At 39.0% G+C, this 23635-nt stretch overlaps 1 protein-coding gene across 1 annotated transcript in view; it reads right to left on the bottom strand.

The window, feature by feature from the left end:
* Nucleotides 1-10541: 10541 nt before the first annotated feature.
* Nucleotides 10542-23635, bottom strand: part of ALG13 (ALG13 UDP-N-acetylglucosaminyltransferase subunit) — a 106340-nt gene continuing 93246 nt past the window's right edge. Inside the window, 1 exon segment of the mRNA XM_045194384.3 lies at nucleotides 10542-11489. Within this exon segment, the coding sequence (XP_045050319.2) occupies nucleotides 11224-11489 (266 nt within the window). The 3' untranslated portion in view covers nucleotides 10542-11223.

Here is a 23635-nt window from a genome sequence, read left to right as displayed (position 1 = left end):
AGTTAACAGGAAGCCTGCCACTTTTGACCACTGCATTCAACCTCCGTAAGTCCAGTGACTGCAGCACACATCTGCCCCACCTTTATCCCTCAACCCCCAAAGAAGAAAAGCCACATTTGCAACTCCGAACGACCAAAAAAGACTAAATGAAGATTTAGGCAAGGCCTGCAATGCAAAGGTCATTTTCACCAATTTACAGCCTATTTTGTCCTTTGACTTTACCTATAAGCAGGTTTCAGGGCAACCTAACATCCCAGGAGTTGCACCTCAATATATGCACAAAAACATACCAGAGCATCATCCTCTGAGGCACTTGAACAGGTAGGCAGAAGTGTGCCTTTTATTTTTGCCTAAGGTTGCCAGCCATTTGTGAGTACAGTTAGGCTGGGCTTGGCCATTTTGTTTTTTCCCATAAAGTTCAAAACATCCCCCAAATACTCATTGCCACCAATTGCCTTCTAACCCAGAAACCTTCTTGATAGTTCTCTGGTCTTATACAACCATTAAAACTGACCCTTGGAAGACAGGATAAAAGACAGACTTTTAAAAAAAGTTTTTATTCATTTTTAATTTAATTTTGTTTATGCTATTACAGTTGTCCCCAGTTTTTCCTCCTTTGCCTATCTCCATCCAGCCGCTCCCCCTCTCCCTCAGGCAATTCTCTTATTGGATGTTGACCATGTCCATAGGTCTCAAATATATGTATGTATGTATGTACACACACACATACGCGTTCTTTGGCTAATCCCTTTACCTTCTTTCATCCAGTCCCCCCATCCTCTGACAGCTGTCAGTCTGTTCCGTGTATTCATGCCTCTGCTTCTATTTTGTTCATTAGATTCCACATATCATTGAGATCATTTGGTATTTGTTTTTCACTGACTGGCTTATTTCACAGCATAATATTCTCCAGGTACATCCACGTTGTCACAGAAAGTAAGATTTCCTTCCTTTTTACTGCTGCATAGTACTCCATCATGTAAATGTACTACAGCTTTTTATCCATCATCTATTGATGGGCACTTAGGCTTCAGATTTTTGTGGGAATGCTTGAGGAACTTAGATGGTGGTAGTACAGGGACAGATGGAAAAGCTCCCAAAGTACGGACAAGTATGGATAAAGCACTTTAAAACATAAGGCTAAACTGCCAAATTGTCCAACTTTTTGGAAGTCCACATCAAGATGGGAGTTCGATTCTTAAAACATGTAAAATTTTAACATCAACATTTTCTCCCTCAACAAAATCCAGGAATGCAACAGTATATGAAAACTACCTCTGAACAACCTATACATCACATTTCAAAGGTTGGGTCATATTCAGGTTCAAGTTCTCACTTTGTGATCACTCTATTACTAAGTTCACATGAGACCCATACATAGTAAGGTTACATTTTAAAATGGGTATCATTGACTGGCTTTTATAAATATGTACACTTGACCAGTTATTGGAAGAATAAATTTCCTCAAATGGTATCTAAGAAAATGAATTTGTCAAAGCTCTACATGGAAGAAAAATAGAAGATAAAATTGGGGAAGGGTAGTATGAAAGAAAGCTAGACTCTCTTATCTGTTATCATATTTCAACCCCATGAATGTAGAATATGTAAAGTAAAATTATAAAATATTGAGACTAATATTTTCATAAACATACCAGAATTTAACCTCCCAAATAAATGATGCTCTTCAAAGTAGTCACATTAAGCTGCACCCATATTTGAATGCTGCCAGTATTCCAACCACTGTGGACCTCTGCTTTTGGGAGGATTTTCAAAATCCATAATAAAATCTCTTAATATCCTCAATGGTAAAAATTCACGATCCTATAAGAAATTTTTGGAAAGTCAAAACTAACTTTGGATTTATATTTGGTATTAAAAAATTGGGCGATTAAGCTGACTTCTACTTTTTCTAGGAACAAATAAACATTTTCAAGTGCTATTACCCAATAGGCACTTTGATAGGCATAATTATAAAATAATGACACAGTATTTACAGTTTGTAAAGTGACCTGAAACTGCTTTTGGGAATCTAGTTTGTTTTTGTACTTATCAATTTTATTGAGGAACAATTTTTGTGCAGTTACCTGCACCCATTTAAAGTGTACAATTCTGTTGAGTTTTCACAGTTATATGCACCTCTGGAGCCATCACCAAAACTAAGATACAAAATATTTCCCCTATCCTGGAAAGATTCCTTGTTCTCTTTGCCATGTGGAATCTAGTTTCAAACATGTTTGGAACAGTGGCAGCCTAACTGGCATAAGTCTATAGCAACCCAAGGAGGATGCTTTAAAGAACACCATACTTAGGTATAGAACCTCCACTGATTAAGGAATAACCACACGGAGTTAATCCTTGAAATATTTGTGTTTAGAGTAGTAAAACACATTCCAAATCCCAATGGCTTATGCTGTATGTAGACTCAGAACTGGCTTCCCAAACTTTTTTGATCCTAAGAAATGACACTTTATAACACAGAGTTTCTGACAAATGGCTGTTAGCAGGAAGAAGGGGAAGTAAAGAAAAGCTCCAGCCTCTACAGCAAAATGGACGGGAGGGATTTGGACTCAGGATGAGCTCTGGCAGCAAAAGTAGGAGGTAGCTCTAGTCAGAGGATGGTAGCAGCTACCTGAATTTTTAGGTCATTTTAAAATCATCTGTTCAGACTACGTATTTCCTGTATAAGATTTAATCATATTACTTAAAGTATAGCTTCATTATTTGTGATCAAACCTTGTAGGACTTCTTTTTACAACACATATTAAGCAATCAGTAAACAGGGGAGTTCCAGGTAAGATGGAGGCGTAGGTAGAAACCCTTAGCTTCCTCACACAACCAAAAGGAGGATAACAACCCATCTAAAATCAATAAACAACCAGAGGCACAGAAAATTAAACTGCATGGAACTCCAACAACCAAGGAATTAAAGAAAAAATCAATCAGAACCACCAGACCGGTAAGACAGTGGACCTTCAGCCAGCAGTGGTGGAGAAAAACCAAGACAAGGTGGCTGATCCTGGGGGCGGGACTGACTTAAGGGAAAACTGAGACTCAAGAGTTGATACAGTGGTTGCTACAGTGGGAGAAACTCCCAGTCTCACACGAGAGTCCGAGAGTCCCAGAGAGTCCGAGAGTCCCAGAGTCCGTGGGAAAGTGCTCTAGGGAGGAGAAGGCAAGCTGCATTGTTCCCTCTCCAGCCCCTCCCCCACAGGCAGCTCAGCAGCAAAGCAAGGAGGACTGCCCCACCCAGGTGAACACCTAAGGCCTTGCCCCCTTACAACTTATCAGGTGCACCAAGACAAAGAAATATGGCCCAAATGAAAGAACAGAGCAAAACTTCAGAAAAGAGAGCTAAGTGATGAGGAGGTAGCCAACCTATCTGATGGAGAATTTAAAGCCCTGGTAATCAAAATGCTCACAGATCTGATTGAGCTTGGTCAAAAAAAAATGAAAAAAAAAAAAAAAAACAAAAACAAATGAAGGATACCCAAAATGAAATAAAGTAAAATATTCAGGGAACCAACAGTGACAGGAAGGAAACTAGGACTCAAAGCAACAACTTGGAACAAAAAGAAAGAATAAATACCCAACTAGAACAGAATGAAGAAACAAGAATTCAAAAAAGTGAAGAGTGTCTTACAAACCTCTGGGACAACCTGAAATGTTCCAATATCTGAATTATAGGGGTGCCAGAAGAACAAGAGCAAGAAATTGAAAACTTATTTGAACCAATAATGAAGGAAAACTTCCCCAATCTGGTGAAGGAAATAAACTTCCAGGAAGTCCAGGAAGCCCAGAAAGTCCCAAAGAAGTTGGACCCAAAGAGGAACACACCAAGGCACATCATCATTAAATTACCCAAGATTAAAGAGAAAGAGAAAATCCTAAAAGAAGCAAGGGGAAAGGAGAGAGTTACCTACAAAGGAGTGATGATTAGGCTATCAGCTGATTTCTCAAAAGAAACCTTACAGGCAAGAAGGGGCTGGAAAGAAGTATTTAAAGTCATGAAAGGCAAGGACCTACATCCAAGATTACTGTATCCAGCAAAGCTATCATTTAGAATGGAAGGGAAGATAAAGTGCTTCTCAGATAAGGTCAAGTTAAAGAAGTTCATCATCACCAAGTCCTTATTATATGAAATGTTAAAGGGGCTTATCTAAGAAAAAGATCAAAACTATGAACAGTAAAGTGACAATAAACTCACAACTATCAACAAAGGAACCTAAAAGAAAAGAAAACAACGAAAACAAAAACTAAGGAAACTAGAACAGGAACAGAATCAGAGAAATGGACATCACATGGAGGGATTTCAGTGGGAAATGGGAAGGAAGGAATGGGGGGGGAGTTACAGGGAATAAGAAGCATAATTAATAGGCATAAAATAGATGGGAAGAGATTTAAAAAATTGTATAGGAAACAGAGGACTCAAAAAATTTGTATGTACAACCCATGGACATTAACTAAGGCGGGGGGAATGCTGGAGGGTTGGTGTGGCAGGGTGAAGGGGGGATAAAGGAAGAAAAAATTGGGAAAACTGTAATAGCATAATCAATAAAAAATACTTAAAAAATTAGCAAAGCAATGTAGTCTGTCGTCTAAATAAGCAGAATGATAATTCTTAAATGTCTAATAGGATCACTGGAACCAATGGCCCAAAAATGAATGTGTGAGCTCAAGAGGAAACCTGTAAACCCCAATTTTTTTTTTAAACACAGTCTATGGTTTTCTTAATGTTAAAGGTAATCCAATTTGATAACTTAGTAATTTTCAAAATTTTAAATGTTCAAATTACTCCTTTAACATAGTAAAAGTAAACCCATGCGGTCTCATTTCAACTATAAAGACAATGACATTCTCAAGGACAACTCATTTGAAATAAGGATAAACACATCCTTCTCAAATGAAAGCATTTTAATTTGTCTTTGTTTCTCATAGGTGTGCAACTAGTGGTAATAGTCAAGAAAATACCAATATTTAAACTCTTTACAGGATTCTATTTTAAGGTTTCTGAAAAACATGGTTGAAATTGAGGATGAAGAGTTTCTTCCTATTCAAAATAATGAATGTAAGTTTAGAGCTAACATTTGATGGCAGATCAAGAATACTAGAAAACACAGGCAGTGTTTAATTGACTTTCCTAGTCCTAATCACACATCACCATACATAAAATGTTTGCATCAGAAAAAAAAAATGTTTGCATCAAACTTTAAGTTAAAATTGTATCTCCTCAGCTTAATCATGAAAAGGGAAAATTCCAAGAGTGTTTCTGTAAATGGTATTTTGGCTTTGGAAACTCCTATATTAAAGGTAAAGCCTCCTTGAGAAACTATTACTTTAAATACTTTCTGTAAGAAGTGCAAAGTTAGTAATTCTTAAATGTGGTAAAAATAATCTCGTATAATAAAAGATTTTGTGTGTTTTTAGCTTCCGTATAAACAAAAATAAAGCATTTGCGTTTTTCTCCCTGAAATGTATGGCTACTCAGATTTAAGGTGTTTTCTTCCACCCCTTTTCAATGTAATCATTTACACTCACCTATTATTAATGAACATTTATGGAAAATAGGTTTTACATTGTAATTTAACCAGCAGAAATACTTAAGGGAGACCTCCACAGTCCTATATATTTTAAAAAGTAGATTATTGAGCATAAACATTATTAGTATCATTCTTTTATACTGCCTATGAAAGTTGTGGCTACTAAATATTTAAACACTGAATATATGTTCATAAAGAACTTTAAGATGATGACATGAAGGGAGCAATACAGCTATAAAGCTAGAGCTTTACACCACTGAGAAACCTCAATAGCAAGTACATAAATGTTAATTATAGAATCTAGGTGGTGAATATACAAATGTTCATCGCACAATTATTTTAACTTTTTTGTTTAAAATTTTTCATAATAACACATTGCAAAAATAAGCACTGAGTAAAGCAAAAGAACTAGGCTAACAAAAGCCAGATCTATACCATACTTCAAAACAACTAGGAGGAAAACTTCTTGGGTAGTTGAAACTGTTTCAGCATATCTAAAGTAAAGAAAGGAAATTAAAACAAAGTGCAACTAGCGAAGCAAGCAAAACACTTGAATATGAAAGTGGCTTTTTTTGGTAGGGCTATACATGTGTTTTTTATTTTATTGTGGTAAGAACACTTACCATGAGATCCACCCTTTTAAGATTTTTAAGTGTGTTAACACTACTGTTGTCTACACGCATGACGTTGTACAGCAGAGCTCTACAAGTTGGTCATCCTGCACAACTGAAATTTATCAAGATAAAAATAGTCACTTTGACCTGGCTAATATACCAGCAAGGAAATAAAACATTCTTTTTTTAAGTCTGTAACTTTAGTACCCCAGTACTAGGGCAGAATTTCTTGTATGCAATTCCACAAAAGGTTTAAAAAACTTGTATTATAGAGTTTAGAGAAAGCTGTAAGTTTTGCAAGAAAAGATTTACTGCATGATTAGGTGAAGGTATAACCACCCATAGAACACTAGTAAATCACTACTATTAATCAATAATGTTTGGCCAAAATAGATCTTAACATTTTTATTCATTGACTGGCCTGAATAATAGACTCGGTTTAATCTCAGTATTGTTGAATCACCAATCCGCCCCCCCGACAAATGTTTAGCCAGTGGTGAAAGCCACCTACCAGGTGAACAAACAAAAGCAAATAATCGTTTAACAGTAATTTCTTTGTTTCCAAACTTCCCTCTAGCAGCCATGAAAATTAAAGTGAACTCAAAAGTGATGGTGATTATTAGGGAAACGGTGAAGCAGTAAAATCTGAAATGGTTCACTTATCTCAATTAGTTTCAACTGCAAATAAATGTCATGGTTTAATAAAACTTAGTTTTACATTAAGTGTATATTCTTGAGAATTACAGAATTTTAAGAATCAGCTCCCTATATTATAGGCTTCCTAAACCCACAGATGTCTTTTTTAAAGATTTTTAAAATTTATTTTTAGAGAGAGGGGAGGGAGGGAGAGAAACATCAGTATGTGGTTGCCTCTTGCATGCCCCGCACTGAGGACCCAGCCTGCAACCCAGGATGTGCCCCAACTGGAAGTCAAACCGGCAACCCTTCAGTTCACAGGCCGGCACTTAATCCACTGAGCCACACCAGTCAGGGCACAAGATTACATGTTTAAAAACCTGAACTCACTTCATAAATGAACATTGACTGTCCAGATTGCCAGTTACAATGGGAGTTTTGTTTCATTATTATAAAAAATTTCAACACAAAAATAGAGGGAATAGCATAATGAACCCAAGCTTCAGTAGTTATAATTAAAGTTATTAACAGGGAGCTAATCTTTCGCTTATAAACCCTACCCCCAGATTATTTTAAGGCAATACCCAGATTTGTTAACCTAATGCACTTTTATTCCAACTGTAGTCAGTTACTTCAACTCAGGTCCACCTGATGTTTCCTGAAGCTACATCTCCTCACATATCCCTGAAACTGCCTTTGATAACTGAGGTGAGAGAGAAGACAAGTGTTCTTCTTGTCTATCAACTTGACAAGAAGTTGATAGACAACTTCTCAACTTGATCTGACTGAAACTTATTCTAGGTAAGATGGGGAGAAACAAGAGATTATCTTTTGCTGTTAGTTCTTCTGAATTCGTAGTCATTATAAATGGAAATATAAATGGCTGCAAAAAGTTTCATGTAAAGTCAACTAAATCTGTCCCAGAGTTATCCAGATTAGGTACATGGACCGCTCTCCCCCAATTAGACTATTTCATTATTCATGGAGATTTATGTCTGAATTAAGTTATGAATGTCTGGTGTTCACATAAAAATCATGGTTTGTGTGTATACTTTTATTCCCAAAGCTAATTAAAAGGTTATGCCTTGATTATAGGGCCCAAAGAAATGAAAGATGTTTCAAATTCACAGGCCTTGAATTTCAACAGTAAAACAGATCCAATATTTTCATCTGTTCTTAATCAAGGCAGAAAAACACAATTAACTATGAGAATAAATATACACAGCATAAAAATGAATTCTAATAGTTCTCACTTTGGAAATGATTCAGCTTTCTACCTTTGGTGTGACCATATTTATCTCACGAAGGGGGTGAAAATAAAGGGTCCAGAAAAAACCATAGTACCTTTATATCTCCTTCCCCCAATAACTCTAAATGGATGAAATTTGGTTACAACATCAGAAGGCAGGATGTCTTTTGTAACATCAAGGGCAACTAAAGAGGTAATATGTAAAAAGAAGTCTACCAATATGGATGGTATACACCCATTACATCACTCTCAACACACTTCTCACCTTGAATGCCCTGGCATATTCATTCATGATGTCTTCTCTGCAAAAGAAGCCTCTTCCCATTTATCATTCAGGGTCCACATCAAATGTTGCCTCCTCCAGGAAGTCTTCTCAGGCAGACTGACATAGTACATATATCTCTCCACCAAAGCAGTTTAAGTATTTAATCATAATGATTTTCTCAACCTCTGTCTCTCCTATACTATGACCTTGTTAAAGCTGAAGCTGTTCCTTTCCTTTCCTCTGTGCAACCTTGGCATTTAGCATAGTACTTGACTTGCTCTAGATGAAATTACATATTTAAGAAAAGTTAATGCAATATATTAATTTTTATAAATATGTAAACATAGCTTTCTAGATCACAGCTTCCATATAATTAGAAAATGTCCCCATGTTGGCCCTAGGACTGTTTTTTTCCACCAAAAAAAAAAAAAAATTCTACCATTATGTTTACACTACAGGTTGATTAAACATATTGAAGTCTTAAGGTTCTTTTCTTATTACCAGAAAAACCCCTTCCTTTTTTATGTGGAAGATGCACTCAAAAGAAAATGCAAACTTCTGCACTATAACAGGTTACCTTCACCAGCCCAACCCCTCAAACAATATAGCAGGCTCAGGGTATACTTCTTGATTATTTCTCACAGAAGATTGATAATAATATATAAATAAGTGGGTTATACTTGTATGTTTTAAATAGACCATTATTACTGTTGACTTCAACACTGGTGACAATAATAACAATTAGGTTGATCATTAATCTCAAGTTTAAATTAATAACGAGTATCTCATTAAATTGTGTTAATTAGTAATGGAACTCAAGTGAAGGGAGCAACCTATAAGTTTAAAATAAAAACAAATCAACTAGAAGTGTAAGGCAAATGTGCTTGTCTCAAAACCAAACAATTTCCAGACTCACATTCTCAAGACAGACCCCAATCTTCTAAAACACCCCTTAGAAGCTAATCAGTGAACTGTTGACAGTTAAGATACAGGGCAATCACTTGCTGTGAGTTACGTATATTTCAGAAATGTTAGCATGTTTGAAAAACGCTGAAGACACTCCATATTTTAAGCTTGACTAAAATAAATGTTTACTTAAAACACTTTGTAGGCTGCACAAATTGAGAACTCAGAGGAGGTTAGCAGAGAAAACATTAACACATAGAGTTAGGTTCTTATAAAGATCGGATTTCCTCTATTCTTTTTTACTAAAGTTGTCACATGCCAACTTGCAGAGCAAGTACTTAGAAAACCAGTTCCATGTCTACTATGAGGCAGATGCCTTAAATAGCATACTAATTTGGAACTCATTAACATCAAACTGATTTGGAACTCATTAGTATCAATCATCTTGAGAACAGTACATTGAAGATAGAATATGTTCTTTGCAATGAAATCCACTCCAGTTCTTTCAACTGTTCAAGCACTGTGAGTTCTGAGGTATTAAATCATCCTTTTGGCCTGGGATATAGCTGAAAGTGGAAAGGACAGAGTGATTCACAAGCATCAATAAACATTTAAAAAGGCAATGTAATAGGCTTTGTAAAAATGAAAGAACACTTTTAAAATGGCTGTTTGCCTGGCTGGTGTAGCTCAGTGGATTGAGCATGGGCCTATGAACCATAATGGTCACCAGTTCGATTCCCAGTCAGGGCACATGCCTGGGTTGCGGGACAGGTCCCCAGTGCAGGGTGCGCGAGAAACAACCACATATTGATCTTTTCCTCTCTCTCTTTCTCTCCCTTACCTTCTCTCTAGAAGTTTGTCAGTTGAGCTACAGCAAAGCATTCATGATGAATTACCCCTCACAGATAACTGATGAGTTCAGAAAATCTTGAGTTCTTGTGGTAGATGAAAGGGAGAAGACAGAAAGGCGGATGAAATATGTCTCACACAAACTGACAGACTAGGCAGGCCGAGAGAGGTACAAGGTAAGTCTAAAAACAAAAGTTGAAAGACTTGACAACTATTGGAAGTATAGAACAATAAGAATGTAATTCTAAAGTTCCATAAGGGAGTGAACAAATTTTTAAAAACAGAAATACAACCTAAAAAGGAACATTCTCAAGAAAAAAGAACCAGATATGTAGTATGCATTGCAATGTCTTGAGATTAAATAACATTTCAACTGGCCCCACCAGTTCTATAAATTCATGTGCTTTTGCAACCAAAATACCAGGGGAAGAACATATTAAAACAATCAAATATCTGGTACTCTTTATTGCCATGAAAAAGCAAAATGAAGAAAATCCCACTCATTTTAGCAATTTTAAATGCTAATTTTTATTTACTGCTAACTGTGCAAAGGACACCAATTCAATACTGTGCAGTAAATCAGTTACATAAGTCCAATATTAAACAATATAGCATATGGGATAAATCTAAAGCTGAGCACCATGTGCCTTTGAAACTGATATTAATATCACAGAACGCAAGTCAGTTTAGACAATTCTTAAGAAACCTGAAGAGCTCATTTAATATTGTTAGTTATCTAGAAACAAATAGTCTTGGTTTTGTTTTATTTTCTAGAGATAAGTGGAAGTTAATCGAATTTTGTAGTTTAATATGATGTCTGACAACAAAACCAAGGAAATTGTTTGTATAACTTATTCCTTTTATCAATTGGTACCATAAATAATATAACATTGACAGGCTGGCTGACAGGAAGAAAGCTGAATACAACGAAGTATGCTCAGCATGGGGCTAGTTGTACATTCATCTCGATTTCCTTATTCATAGCCCAAAGTGACATTTCTTTATTGTAAAGTACTATTTTAAATCAAAATATAAAATAATCTTAAAGACAGATACAATAGTAACCACTCTAAACACCTAAATCACTGAAACACTAACATAAAAGTTTTTAAAAAATCAAAACAGCAAGAAAAATGGCAGTGCAAGAATACATCGCACTGCAGAATCTTACATATTCTGAGGTACATAATGACAAGCTGAGGAAGGTGAAGTAATATAGCCAACTGGCCCAGGATTCATAGCACCATGAATCTGAGGAGAACCACCATATGCTGCACCAATGGGATGCCAGGGGGCAACATAGGAATAATCCGGCACAACGGGAAGGCAGGAATCAAAACCAGGCAAAGGTGGTTGCCCACAGGGATCTGACATCACTGGAAAATACACTGCTCCATGAGGGACAGGCACAGGGTCACCATTTGGAAAAGTACCTGAAACAAAGAATGCATGTAATACACTTTATATACAAAGATTCACTAAACGCCAATATAAACCGATGTTCTTATAGGTAAAAATGAAATTTAGCCCTAACTGTAGGAAAGATCACAGCAATTGCACCAGGAGCACTTTAGGTATGAAATGTGATTAAAACGGGCTACTGATATGACAAGATGGCAGTAGAGCAGATGGAAGCTACATTAACCTCCTTCCGGGACCAAACTGGAATTACAACTAAATTTAAGAAAAATCATCCTGAATAACCAACTGAACACTAGCTGGACAGATGCCTTATAACCAAGGACATATGGAAGGAACCACTTCACCACAATGAGACTGGTAGGGAGTGCAGAGCAGGCATGAGAGACCCGGCTGGAATCCCACAATTGGCAACTGAAGTTCTGGAGGGATGTTTCAGCAGCAGGGGTGGGGGATGATTCCCACTAAGCACAGTGGGGTCTAAACCCCAAACTGGGCTCCCCAGCCTATATCACCAGAAGAGCCAGGAAAGGAACCCAGATAACATCCAGCTGTGAAAAGCAGCAGGGTTTCTGCCTGCCAGAGAGAGATGGATGGAGATGAAGAGAGCCTCTTAAAGGGCCAACACAAACTTTCACTTGCAGCCACTTACCCTGGGCTCTGGCAGAGGGAGGACAGAGTGGACTAGACACGTTTGAGAAGAGTCTGGGGTTGGTGGCTCTGGGGAGAGAACTAAAAGAACAGCTGCCAGGATCCCCATGCTGAGTCATTCCCTGTACTACAGAAGAAATCTTTCTCAGGCAGAGCATTCCTCTCCAAGTGGCATCAGCTGGAGAGGAAGCAGTAGCCCCATCCACAGGAATTATTCTGACTTACCCTATGGAGCACAACCAGGCCACTGAATACAGTTGTAGGTTATTATCTCAATGACTAAGTTTAAGAACGAAGATAGGCAGACCTCTGGGAGCTCTGAGACTTTAGCTCACCTTCCACCAGGCCCAGTTGCTGGTAAAGCAGGCCTGGGTGCACAGTCTGGTTCTTTCTGCACACACCCAGGCCCAGCAGAGGGAGCCACAAGCTGTGGGTCACTGATAGCTCCAAACAGGTTTCCCAGGGCCAATCACAGGCAGTGTCTGACATAGGTCTGCACCAGAGTTTGCAGATCTACCAAGTATATAAAAACAAATACAAAGAAGCAGCCAAAACAGGAAGACAAAGAAACGGGCCCCAAATAAAAAAAACAAGGTAATTGTCCTGAAGACAAGCGAAACGAAATGGGGTCAAGCAATTTATCAGATACAGAGTTTAAACTAATGAATATAAAGAAGTTCAACAGTATGAAAAAGGACACAGAAACCATATAAAAGACCAATCAGAATTAAAGAACACAATATCTGAAATAAATAGTACACTGGAGGGAATAAACAGTAGGGTAGAAGAAGCACATGATTGAATCAAAGACTTTGAAGACAAGGTAGAAAAAAAAACACCCAAGCAGGGTAGCAAAAAGAAAGAGACTTTAAAAAATGAAGAGAGCTTAAGAAACCTTTTAAACGACATGAAGCCTGGCAGCATCCACAGAAGGAGAACAGAATGAGAAAGGGATCAAGAACCTATTTGAAGAAATAATGACTGAAAACTTCCTTAATCTGGTGAAGGAAAACGACACAGAAGTCCAGGAAACACAGAGAGTCCCAAACAAGTTGGACCCAAAGAGGCTAACACCAAGATATATCATAATTAAAATGACAAAGCTTAAAGACAAGGAGAGAATTCTAAAAGCCACATGAGAAAAGCAGGTAGTGTTTCCACACCACCCACAAGGGGGCAACATTTAGAATGACATCTGATTTCTCAACAGAAACATTTCAGGCCAGAAGGGAGAGGTGTGAAATATTCAAAGTGATGAAAAGCAAGGACCTACAACCAAGGCTACTTTACCCAGCAAGGATATCTGTTTAAAAATGAAGGAGAAATATCATTTAAAAATGAAGGAGCTTCCCAGACAAGAAAAAGCTAAAGGAGTTAGTTAACATCAAATGAGTACTACAACAAGTATTAAAGGGCTTGCATGAAGAAGAAAAAGAGAAAGGAAAAAAACAGAGGAAAATAGCCTAACAATAAAATGGCACTAAATACATTTCTATCAATAATTACCTTAAATGCAAATAACTTAAATGCTCCAACCTAAAGATATAGGGTAGCTGAATGGATACAAAAACAAGATCCATACACATGCTGCCTCCAAGAGACCTCAGACTGAAAGATACACACAGACTAAAAGTAAAGGGATGGAAAAAATATTTCATGCAAATGGAAAGAAAAAAAAGCTGAGGTGGCAATACTTATATCCAACAAATAGACTTTAAAACCAAGGATATAGGAAGAGACAAAGAAGGACACTACATAATGATAAAGGGAACAATCCAACAAGAGGATATAACCCTAGTAAGCATTTCTGTACCCAACACAGGAGCACCCAAATATGTAAAGCAAATCTTGATGGACATAAAGGGAAAGACAGACAGAAATACAGTCATAATTGGGGATTTTAACACCCCATTGACTTCACACAGATAATCAACAAGGACACAGCTGCCTTAAATGACATGCTAGATAAAATGGATTAAATTGATATCTTTAGGGTGATTCACCCCAAGGCAGCACAATATACACAATTTTCATATGTCCATGGAACATTTTCCAGGATAGACCACATAGTAAGACACAAAACAAGTCTTAAAAAATTTCAAGAAGATTGAAATGGTATCAAGCATCTTCTCTGACTACAATGCTACGAAACTAGAAGTCAATCACAAGAAAAACACTGCAAAATATAAAGACATGGAAGCTAAATAACATGGTGTTACACAATGAACTGGTCAACAACAAGATCAAGGAAGAAATCAAAAGATACCTTGAAACGAATAAAAATGAGGACATCACATTCCAAAATCTATGGGATACTGGGAAACCAATCCTAAGATGGAAATTTAAAGTATTACAGGTCTATTCCAAAAAACAAGAAAAAGCTCAATAAACAATCTAACCTCACACATAAAGGCACTTGAAAAAGAACAACAAACCAACCCCAAAGTGAGTAGAAGAAAGGAAATAATGAAGGTCAGAGCAGAAATAAACAAAGTAGGTTATAAAAAATTATTAAAAAGATCAATGAATCCAGGAGTTGGTTCTTTGAAAAGATAAACAAGGAAGACAAACTTTTAACCAGACTCATCAAGAAAAAAAAGAGAAAGGACCCAAATAAATAAAATCAGAAAGGAAAGAGGCAAAACAACAACTGACACCAAAGAAATATAAAGGATTGTAAGAAAATACTATGAACAATTATATGCCAACAAACGGGACAACCTGGATGAAATGGATAAATTCGTAGAAACATAGAACCTTCTAAAAATAAGTCAGGAAAAATCAGAGAATCTGAATAGATAGATACACCTAATGAAATCAAAGCAGTAAAACTCCCAACAAACAAAAGCCCTGGACCGATCGAGAACCAAGATGGTGGCGTAGGTGGACACACTGCGCCTCCTCGCACAACCAGAACTGACAGAAAATCGAACGGCAAGGAAGTCTGACACCAAGTAGATAAAAAAGAAACATTCATCCAGACCAGTAGGAGGGGCGGAGACAGGCAGCCGGGGCGGAGAGGACTCGAGTTGCTGGCGGGACCGAGACTGGCGGAGTGTGGGAAGAACGGGGCAGGCGGTCTGACCACTAGCAGATGCTGGGGCCCCACATTCGCACAGATAAACCAGGACGAACGGCGGGGAGCAAAGCAGACCACGTAACCCAGGGCTCCAGCGCAGGGGAAATAAAGCCTCAGACCTCTGATGGAAAGCGCCCATGGGGGTTGAGGTGGCAGCAGGAGAGACTCCCAGCCTCACGGGAGAGGTCGTTGGAGAGACCCACAGGGGCCTAGAGTGTGCACAAGCCCACCCACTCGGGAACCAGCACCAGAGGGGCCCAATTTGATTGTGGGTAGCCGAGGGAGTGGCTAAAATCCGGTGGAGAGTGGAGCGGGCCCCATTGCTCCCTCTCAGACCCTCCCCCACATACAGCGTCACAGTGCAGCGACCAGCGTCACCCCGCCCCAGGGAACACCTAAGGCTCCGCCCCTTTAAGTAACAGACGCACCTAGACAAAAAAGAAAAAAATTGACCCAAATGACAGAACACTTCAAAGCTCCAGAAAAAATACAACTAAGCGAGGAAGGGATAGCCAACCTATCGGATGCACAGTTCAAAACACTGGTTATTAAGACGCTCACAGAATTGGTTGAATTTGTTCGAAAACTAGATGAAAAAATTAAGCCTATGCCAAGAGAAACAAAGGAAAATGTACAGGGAACCAATAGTGATGCGAAGGAACCTGGTACTCAAATCAATGGTGTGGACCAGAAGGAAGAAAGAAACATCCAACCAGAAAAGAAGAAACAAGAACTTGGAAAAATGAGGAGAGGCTTGGGAACCTCCAGGACACCTTGAAACGTTCCAACATCCGAATTATAGGGGTGCCAGAAGGAGAAGAGGAAGAACAAAAAATTGAAAACTTATTTGAACAAATAATGAAGGAGAACTTCCCTAGTCTGGCAAAGGAAACAGACTTCCGGGAAGTCCAGAAAGCTCAGAGAGTCCCAAAGAAGCTGGAGCCAAGGAGGAACACACCAAGGCACCTCATCATTACATTCCCCAAGATTACACAGAAGGAGATAATCTTAGAAGCAGCAAGAGAAAAGGAGACAGTTACCTACAAAGGACTTCCCACAAGACTGTCAGCTGATTTCTCCAAAGAGACCTTACAGGCAAGAAGGGACTGGCAAGAAGTATTCCAAGTCATGAAAGGCAAGGACCTCCATCCAAGATGACTCTATCCAGCAAAGCTATAATTTACAAAGGAAGGGCAGATAAAGTGCTTCCCAGATAAAGTCAAGTTAAAGGAGTTCATCATCACCAAGCCCTTATTATATGAAATGTTAAAGGGAGTTACCTAAGAAAAAGAAGATAAAAAATAGGAACAGTAAAAATGACAGCAAACTCACAGTTATTAACAACCACACCTAAAACCAAAACAAAAGAAAACTAAGCAAACAACTAGAACAGAAACAGAACCACAGAAATGGAGATCACATGGAGGGTTATCAATAGGGGATTGGGAGGGGGAGAGAGGGGGGAAAGGTACAGAGAACAAATAGCACAAATGATAGGTGGAAAATAGACAGGGGGAGGGTAAGAATAGTGTAGGCAATGTAGAAGCCAAAGAACTTATAAGTATGACCCATGGACATGAACTATAGGGGGGGAATATGGGAGGGAGAGGGTGGGCAGGATGGAGTTGTGTGAAGGGGCGGAAATGGGACAACTGTAATAGCATAATCAATAAATGTATCAAAAAATGAAAAAAAAAGAAAATAAAAAATATCTTTAAAAGAGAGATTAAAAAAAAAAAAAAAAAAAAAAAAAAAAAAAGCCCTGGACCAGATGGCTTCACAGTTGAATTTTACCAAACATTCTAAGACAAACTAACACCTCTCTTTCTCAAACTATTTCATAAAATCCAAGAGGAGGAAAGGCTCCCTAGCTCATTTTACGAGGCCAGCATTATCCTAGTTCCAAAAACAGATAAAGACACCACAAAGAAAGAAAATGACAGGCCAATATCCCTGATGAACATAGATGCTAAAATCGTCAAGAAAATATTAGCAAACCAAATACGGCAATGCATCAAAAAGATCATACACTATGATTAAAGTGGGATTTATTCTGGGATTGCAAGGTTGGTACAACATTCGCAAATCACTAAATGTGATTCACCACATAAACAAAATGAAGAATAGAAACCACATGATCATATCGATAGATGCAGAAAATGCATTTGATAAAATTCAACAGCCATTCATGACAAAAACTCTCAGCACAGTGGGAATCGGGGGAAAATACATAAACATAATAAAGACAATATGTGACAAACCACTACTAGCATCATACTCAGCAGGCAAAAACTACAAGTGTTCCCCTTAATACCGGGAACAAGCCAGCAATGTCTGCTTTCACCTTTCTTATTCAACATAGTACTGTAAGCCCCAACCACAGCGATCAGACAAGAAGAAATAAATGACATCCAAATTGAGAACAAAGAAAACTGTCCTTATTTGCAGATGAACCCCTATGTATTTAGGGTATATAGAGAACCCCAAAGATTCCACAAAGAAGCTACTAGAACTAATAAATGAATTTAGCAAAGTAGCAGGATACAAAATTAATATCCAGAAATCAGTTGCATTTTTACATGCAAATAACTAACAAAACGGGAAACTAAGGGAGCAATCCCATCTACAATTGCTTCAAAAAGTAAAATACCTAGGAATATATCTAACCAAGATGTAAAAGACCTGTACTCTGAAAATTATAAGTCACTGAAGAACGAAACTGAAGAATTTACACATAAGTAGACGCACATACCATATTCATGGATAGGAAGAATTAGCATCATTAAGATGTCCACACTACCCAAAGCCATCCACAGATTCAACACAATTCCTAACAGATTCCAATGATGCATTTCACCGAACTAGAACAAATATTTCAAAAGTTTACATGGGGCCACAAAAGGCCCCACGTAGCAACTGCAATCCTGAGAAAGAAAAAGAAAGTTGGAGGAATCATACTACCTAATATCAAACTATACTATAAGGCCACAGTAATCAAAACAGCATGGCACTGGAATAAAAAGACACATGTCCATCAATGGAACAGAATAGAGTGCCCAGAAATAAACCCACACTTTGAGTCAGTTAATATTCAAAAGAGTAAGCGAGCACATAAAATGAGCTAAAGATAGTCTATTCAATAAATGGTACTTGGAAAATTGGACAGATGTGCAGAAAAATGAAACTACACCACCTTCTTACATCACACACAAAAATAAATTCAAAATGGATGAAAGACTTAAATGTTAGAGTGAAGACCATAAAAATCCTAGAAGAAAATATAGGCAGTCCCTGGCTGGTGTGACTCAGTGGATTGAGCACTGGCCTGCGAACCAAAGGGTTCCTGGTTTGATTCCCAGTCAGGGCACATGCCTGTGTTGCAGGCCAGGTCCCTCCAGTGGGAAGCGCACAAGAGGCAACCACACATTGATGTTTCTCTCCCTCTTTTTCTTCCCAACTGTCTAAAAATAAAATAAATAAAAAATCTTTAAAAAAAATATAGGCAGTAAAATCCCAGACATTACTCATCGCAATATTTTTACTGATAGATCTCCTAAGGCGAGGGTAATGAAAATAATGGGACTGCATCAAAATGAAAAGGTTTTGCACAGCAAAGGAAACCATCAACAAATAAAAAGACAACCAGCAGAATGAGGAACATAGTCTCCGATACATCTGATAAGGGGTTAATATCCAAAATTTATACACAACTTACAAAAGTCAACACCAAAACAAAACAATCCAATTAAAAAGTTGGCAGAGGACCTGAGTAGGCACTTCTCCAAAGAGGACATACAGGTAGCCAGTGCTCAACATCACTAATCATCAGAGAGATGCAAATTAAAACCATAATGGGATATCACCTCACACCTGTCTGAATGTCTATCATCAATAAATCAACAAACAAGTGCTGGTGAGGATGTGGAGAAAGGGGAACCCATTTGCACTTTTGGTGGGAATGTAGATTGGTTCAACCACTGTGGAATGCAGTATGGAGATACCTCAAAAAATTAAAAATGGATCTGCCTTTTGACCCAATGATCCTTCTGTGAATTTATCCAAAGAAATCCAAAATACTAATTCGAAAAAAAATAAGTGCCCCCGTGTTCACTACAGCGTTATTTATGATCACCAAGATATGGAAGCAGACCAAGTATCCATTACTAGATGAGTGGATAAAACAATTATGGGACATTTACACAATGGAATACTAGTCGACCATAAAAAAAGAGAAATTTACCCTCTGCAACAGCATAGATAGACCTGGAGAACATCGTGCTAAGTGAAATAAGCCAGTCGGAGAAAGACAAATAACACATGGCTCTACTCATACATGGAATGTAATGAACAAACTGAACTAACCAGCAAAATAGAGACAGACTCATAGACAGCAGGATGACAGCTATGGGGGGAGGGTGTTTCAGGCATAGAGGGATCAAGTAAAACGATAAAAGGGCTCATTGGCATGGACAACAATCTGGTGACTGAATGGATGAGGCGGGTATAAGGGTGCTAAATGGCAATGGAAAAAAAACACAATAAAAGTTTTTTAAAAAACAGGCCACTGAAAGATTATATGAACATTTCCTAATTGAAAAAATTTATACCCACACAGATACACATACATGTGTATAAAGTGTCAAATGTATTCTACCTATAGTGATAGCTGTATTTCTGAGATGATTTTGACACCAACAGACTAAATACATATAAAAACATTTGCTAGAGTCCTCCTAGTCAATTAAGTTCTAATAAGAGTTGGTCACGATTAAATTATCTAATAGCTTTCCAGTATAACACATATCATCCGAGAGAGAACCAAGATGGCGGCGTAGGTAGACACACTGCGCCTCCTCGCACAACCAGAACTGACAGAGAATCGAACAGCAAGGGGGACCAACACCAAGGAAACAGAAAATAATCATTCATCCAGACTGGTAGGAGGGGCGGAGATGGCACTGGGGTGGAGAGGACTCGCGTGGCTGTGGCGGGACTGAGACTGGCGGAGTGTGGGACAAATGGCGCAGGCAGTCCGAGCACTAGCAGACCCTGCGGTCCCACATTTGCACAGATAAACCCAGAGGGCCGGACTCAGAGTGGCGGAGAGTGGGGCAGGCAGAGTGGCGGGTAGCACCTTGCGGCACCACATTCGCCCACAGATAATCCGGACGAACGGCGGGCAGAGAAGCAGACCGCTGCGCAACCCAGGGCTCCAGCTCAGGGAAATAAAGCCTCAAACCTCTGATTGAAAGCGCCCCTGGGGGTTGGGGCGGCAGGAGAGACTCCCAGCCTCACAGGAGAGGTTGTTGGAGAGACCCACAGGGGCCTAGAGTGTGCACAGGCCCACTTACTCGGGAACCAGCACCAGAGGGGCCCAGTTTGATTGTGGGTAGCGGAGTGAAAGACTGAAATCCGGAGGAGAGTGAGGCGGGCGCCATTGCTCCCTCTCGGCCCCGCCCCCACGTACAGCGTCACAGCGCAGCGACCAGCATTACCCCGCCCCGGTGAACACCTAAGGCTCCGCCCCTTAAAGTAACAGACGTGCCAAGACAAAAAAAAAAAAAATGGCCCAAATGACAGAACACTTCAAAGCTCCAGAAAAAATACAACTAAGCTACGAAGAGATAGCCAACCTATTGGATGCACAGTTCAAAGCACTGGTTATCAATATGCTCACAGACTTGGTTGAATCTATTCGAAAAACAGATGAAAAAATGAAGCCTATGCTAAGAGAAACAAAGGAAAATGTACAGGGAACCAATAGTGATGAGAAGGACACTGGGACTCAAATCAATGGTATGGACCAGAAGGAAGAAACAAACATCCAACCAGAAAAGAATGAAGAAACAAGAACTTGGAAAAATGAGGAGAGGCTTGGGAACCTCCAGGACACCTTGAAACGTTCCAACATCCGAATTATAGGGGTGCCAGAAGGAGAAGAGGAAGAACAAAAAATTGAAAACTTATTTGAACAAATAATGGAGAACTTCCCCGATCTGGCAAAGGAAATAGACTTCCGGGAAGTCCAGGAAGCTCAGAGAGTCCCAAAGAAGCTGGACCCAAGGAGGAACACAACAAGGCACATCATAATTACATTACCCAAGATTAAACGCAAGGACCTACATCCAAGATTACTGTATCCAGCAAAACTATCATTTAGAATGGAAGGGAGGATAAAGTGCTTTTCAGATAAGGTCAAGTTGAAGAGGCTCATCATCACCAAGCCCTTATTATATGAAATGTTAAAGGGAGTTACCTAAGAAAAAGAAGATCAAAAATAGGAACAGTAAATATGACAGCAAACTCACAGTTATTAACGACCACACATAAAACAAAAACGAGAGCAAACTAGGCAAACAACTAGAACATGAGGGTTGTCAATAAGGGAGTGGGAGGGGGAGAGGGGGGTAAAGGTACAGAGAATAAGTAGCATAGATGATAGGTGGAAAATAGACAGGGGGAGGGTAAAAATAGTGTAGGAAATGTAGAAGCCAAAGAACTTATAAGTATGACCCATGGACATGAACTATGAGGGGGGAATGTGGGAGGGAGGGGGGTGGGCAGGATGGAGTGGAGTGGGGGGGGAAATGGGACAACTGTAATAGCATAATCAATAAATATATTAAAAAAAAAAAAAAAACACATATCATCCAAATAATTATTTTGTATTACTTTAGCAGTGAAAAACTCAGGTGTGTGTACAGTCCAATCTATACTTGAAGGTATAGTTTTGAAGAACATTTAAACATTTAAGTGTCATTTCTTGTATGTCATTAAGGACCTAGCATCATTTACTTTTCTTTTATTAAAAAAGATTTTACTTATTTTTAGAGAGAGGGGAAGGGAGAAAGAAAGAGGGAGAGAAACATCAACATATGAGAGAAACATGTATAGATGGCCTCTTGTATGTCTCCAACTGGGGACCTGGCCTGCAACCTAGGCATGTGTCCTGTCTGTGAATTCAACCTGAGATCTTTCATTTTGTGGGATGATGCCCAACTCACTGAGATACACCAAACATGGCAGTCCTGGCATCACTGTAATTTAACTGCAGTTTGCTACCATGACACTATTTCACTGGAAATAGATGCTGTTGTGCTCTTCCTGTAGTAACTATATAAATATTAAACAAAAAGGAGTACTTCTTTACTTAGGATAACTTAGATTAGCTCATTCTATGAAATTAAGACCACCACTGTCTCATGGTTCACTAAAAACAAAAACAGCTATATAAAAGGTATCTGGTACAGACTTCCAGCCAAGATGGAGGAATTAGCAGATACACTTTGCTTTCTTGCACAACTAAAAGAAGGATAACAATCAATTTAAAAACAAAAACCACCCAGAGCTGCCAGAAAATAGAAGTGTATGGAAGTCCAACAACCAAGGAGTTGAAGAAAAAAATTTCATCCAGACTGGTAGGAGGGGTGGAGACGGACATCCGGGGTGGAGATTACATGCGGCAAGGCAGTGGCTGGAGGACCAGGTGAGCTCACATCCACATGCAGATAAACTGGGAGGAAGAACTGGGGAGCGAGACAGACCACGCAACCCAAGGTTCCAGTGCCAGAAAAGAAAGCCTCAAAACCTCTGGCTCTAAAAACCTGTCAGGGGGTGCGGCAGTGGGAGAAACTGCCAGTCGCACAGCAGAGTACATTGGAGGGGCCCAGAGGGTCCTGGAACGTACACAAGTCCACCCACCTGGGAATCAGCACCACAGCAGCACCTGGAAGGATGCAATTCACTTGTGGGAAGTGGGGGAAATGACTGAAAGCAGGGAAAGAGCCAAGCAAACAGCACTGTTCCCTCTCTGACCCCTCCCCCACATTCAGCACCACACTGCAGCAAATGCTACAATGCCCCACCCTGATGAATACCTATGGCTCTGCCCCTTACAATGTAACAGGTGTGCCGAGACAAAAATATATGGACCAAATGAAAGAACAGATCAAAACTCCACAAAAAGAACTAAGTGACAAGGAGATAGCCAACCTATCGGATGCAGAGTTCAAAACACTGGTAATTGGGATGCTCAGAGAAATGATTGAGTACAGCCGCAAAATGAAGGAAGAAATGAAGGCTTTACAAAGTGAAATAAAGAATAATATACAGGGAACCAACAATGAAGAAAAGAAAACTGGGATTCAAATCAATAATTTGGAACAAAAGGGAGAAATAAACATTCAACCAAAACAGAAAGAAGAAACAAGAATTCAAAAAAGTGAGGAGAGGCTTAGTAACCTCTGAGACAACTTTAAACATTCCAACATCCAAATCATAGGGATGCCAGAAGGAGAAGAGGAAGAGCAAGAAATTGAAAACTTATTTGAAAAAATAATGAAAGAAAACTTCTCCAATCTCGTGAAGGAAATAGCCATGCAAGTCCAGGAAGCTCAGAAAGTCCCAAAGAAGCTGGAACCAAAGAAGACT

This window comes from Desmodus rotundus, chromosome X, assembly GCF_022682495.2.
Source record: "Desmodus rotundus isolate HL8 chromosome X, HLdesRot8A.1, whole genome shotgun sequence".
Taxonomy (NCBI): Eukaryota; Metazoa; Chordata; class Mammalia; order Chiroptera; family Phyllostomidae; genus Desmodus; species Desmodus rotundus.
This window is presented reverse-complemented; position numbering and strand designations above follow the sequence as displayed.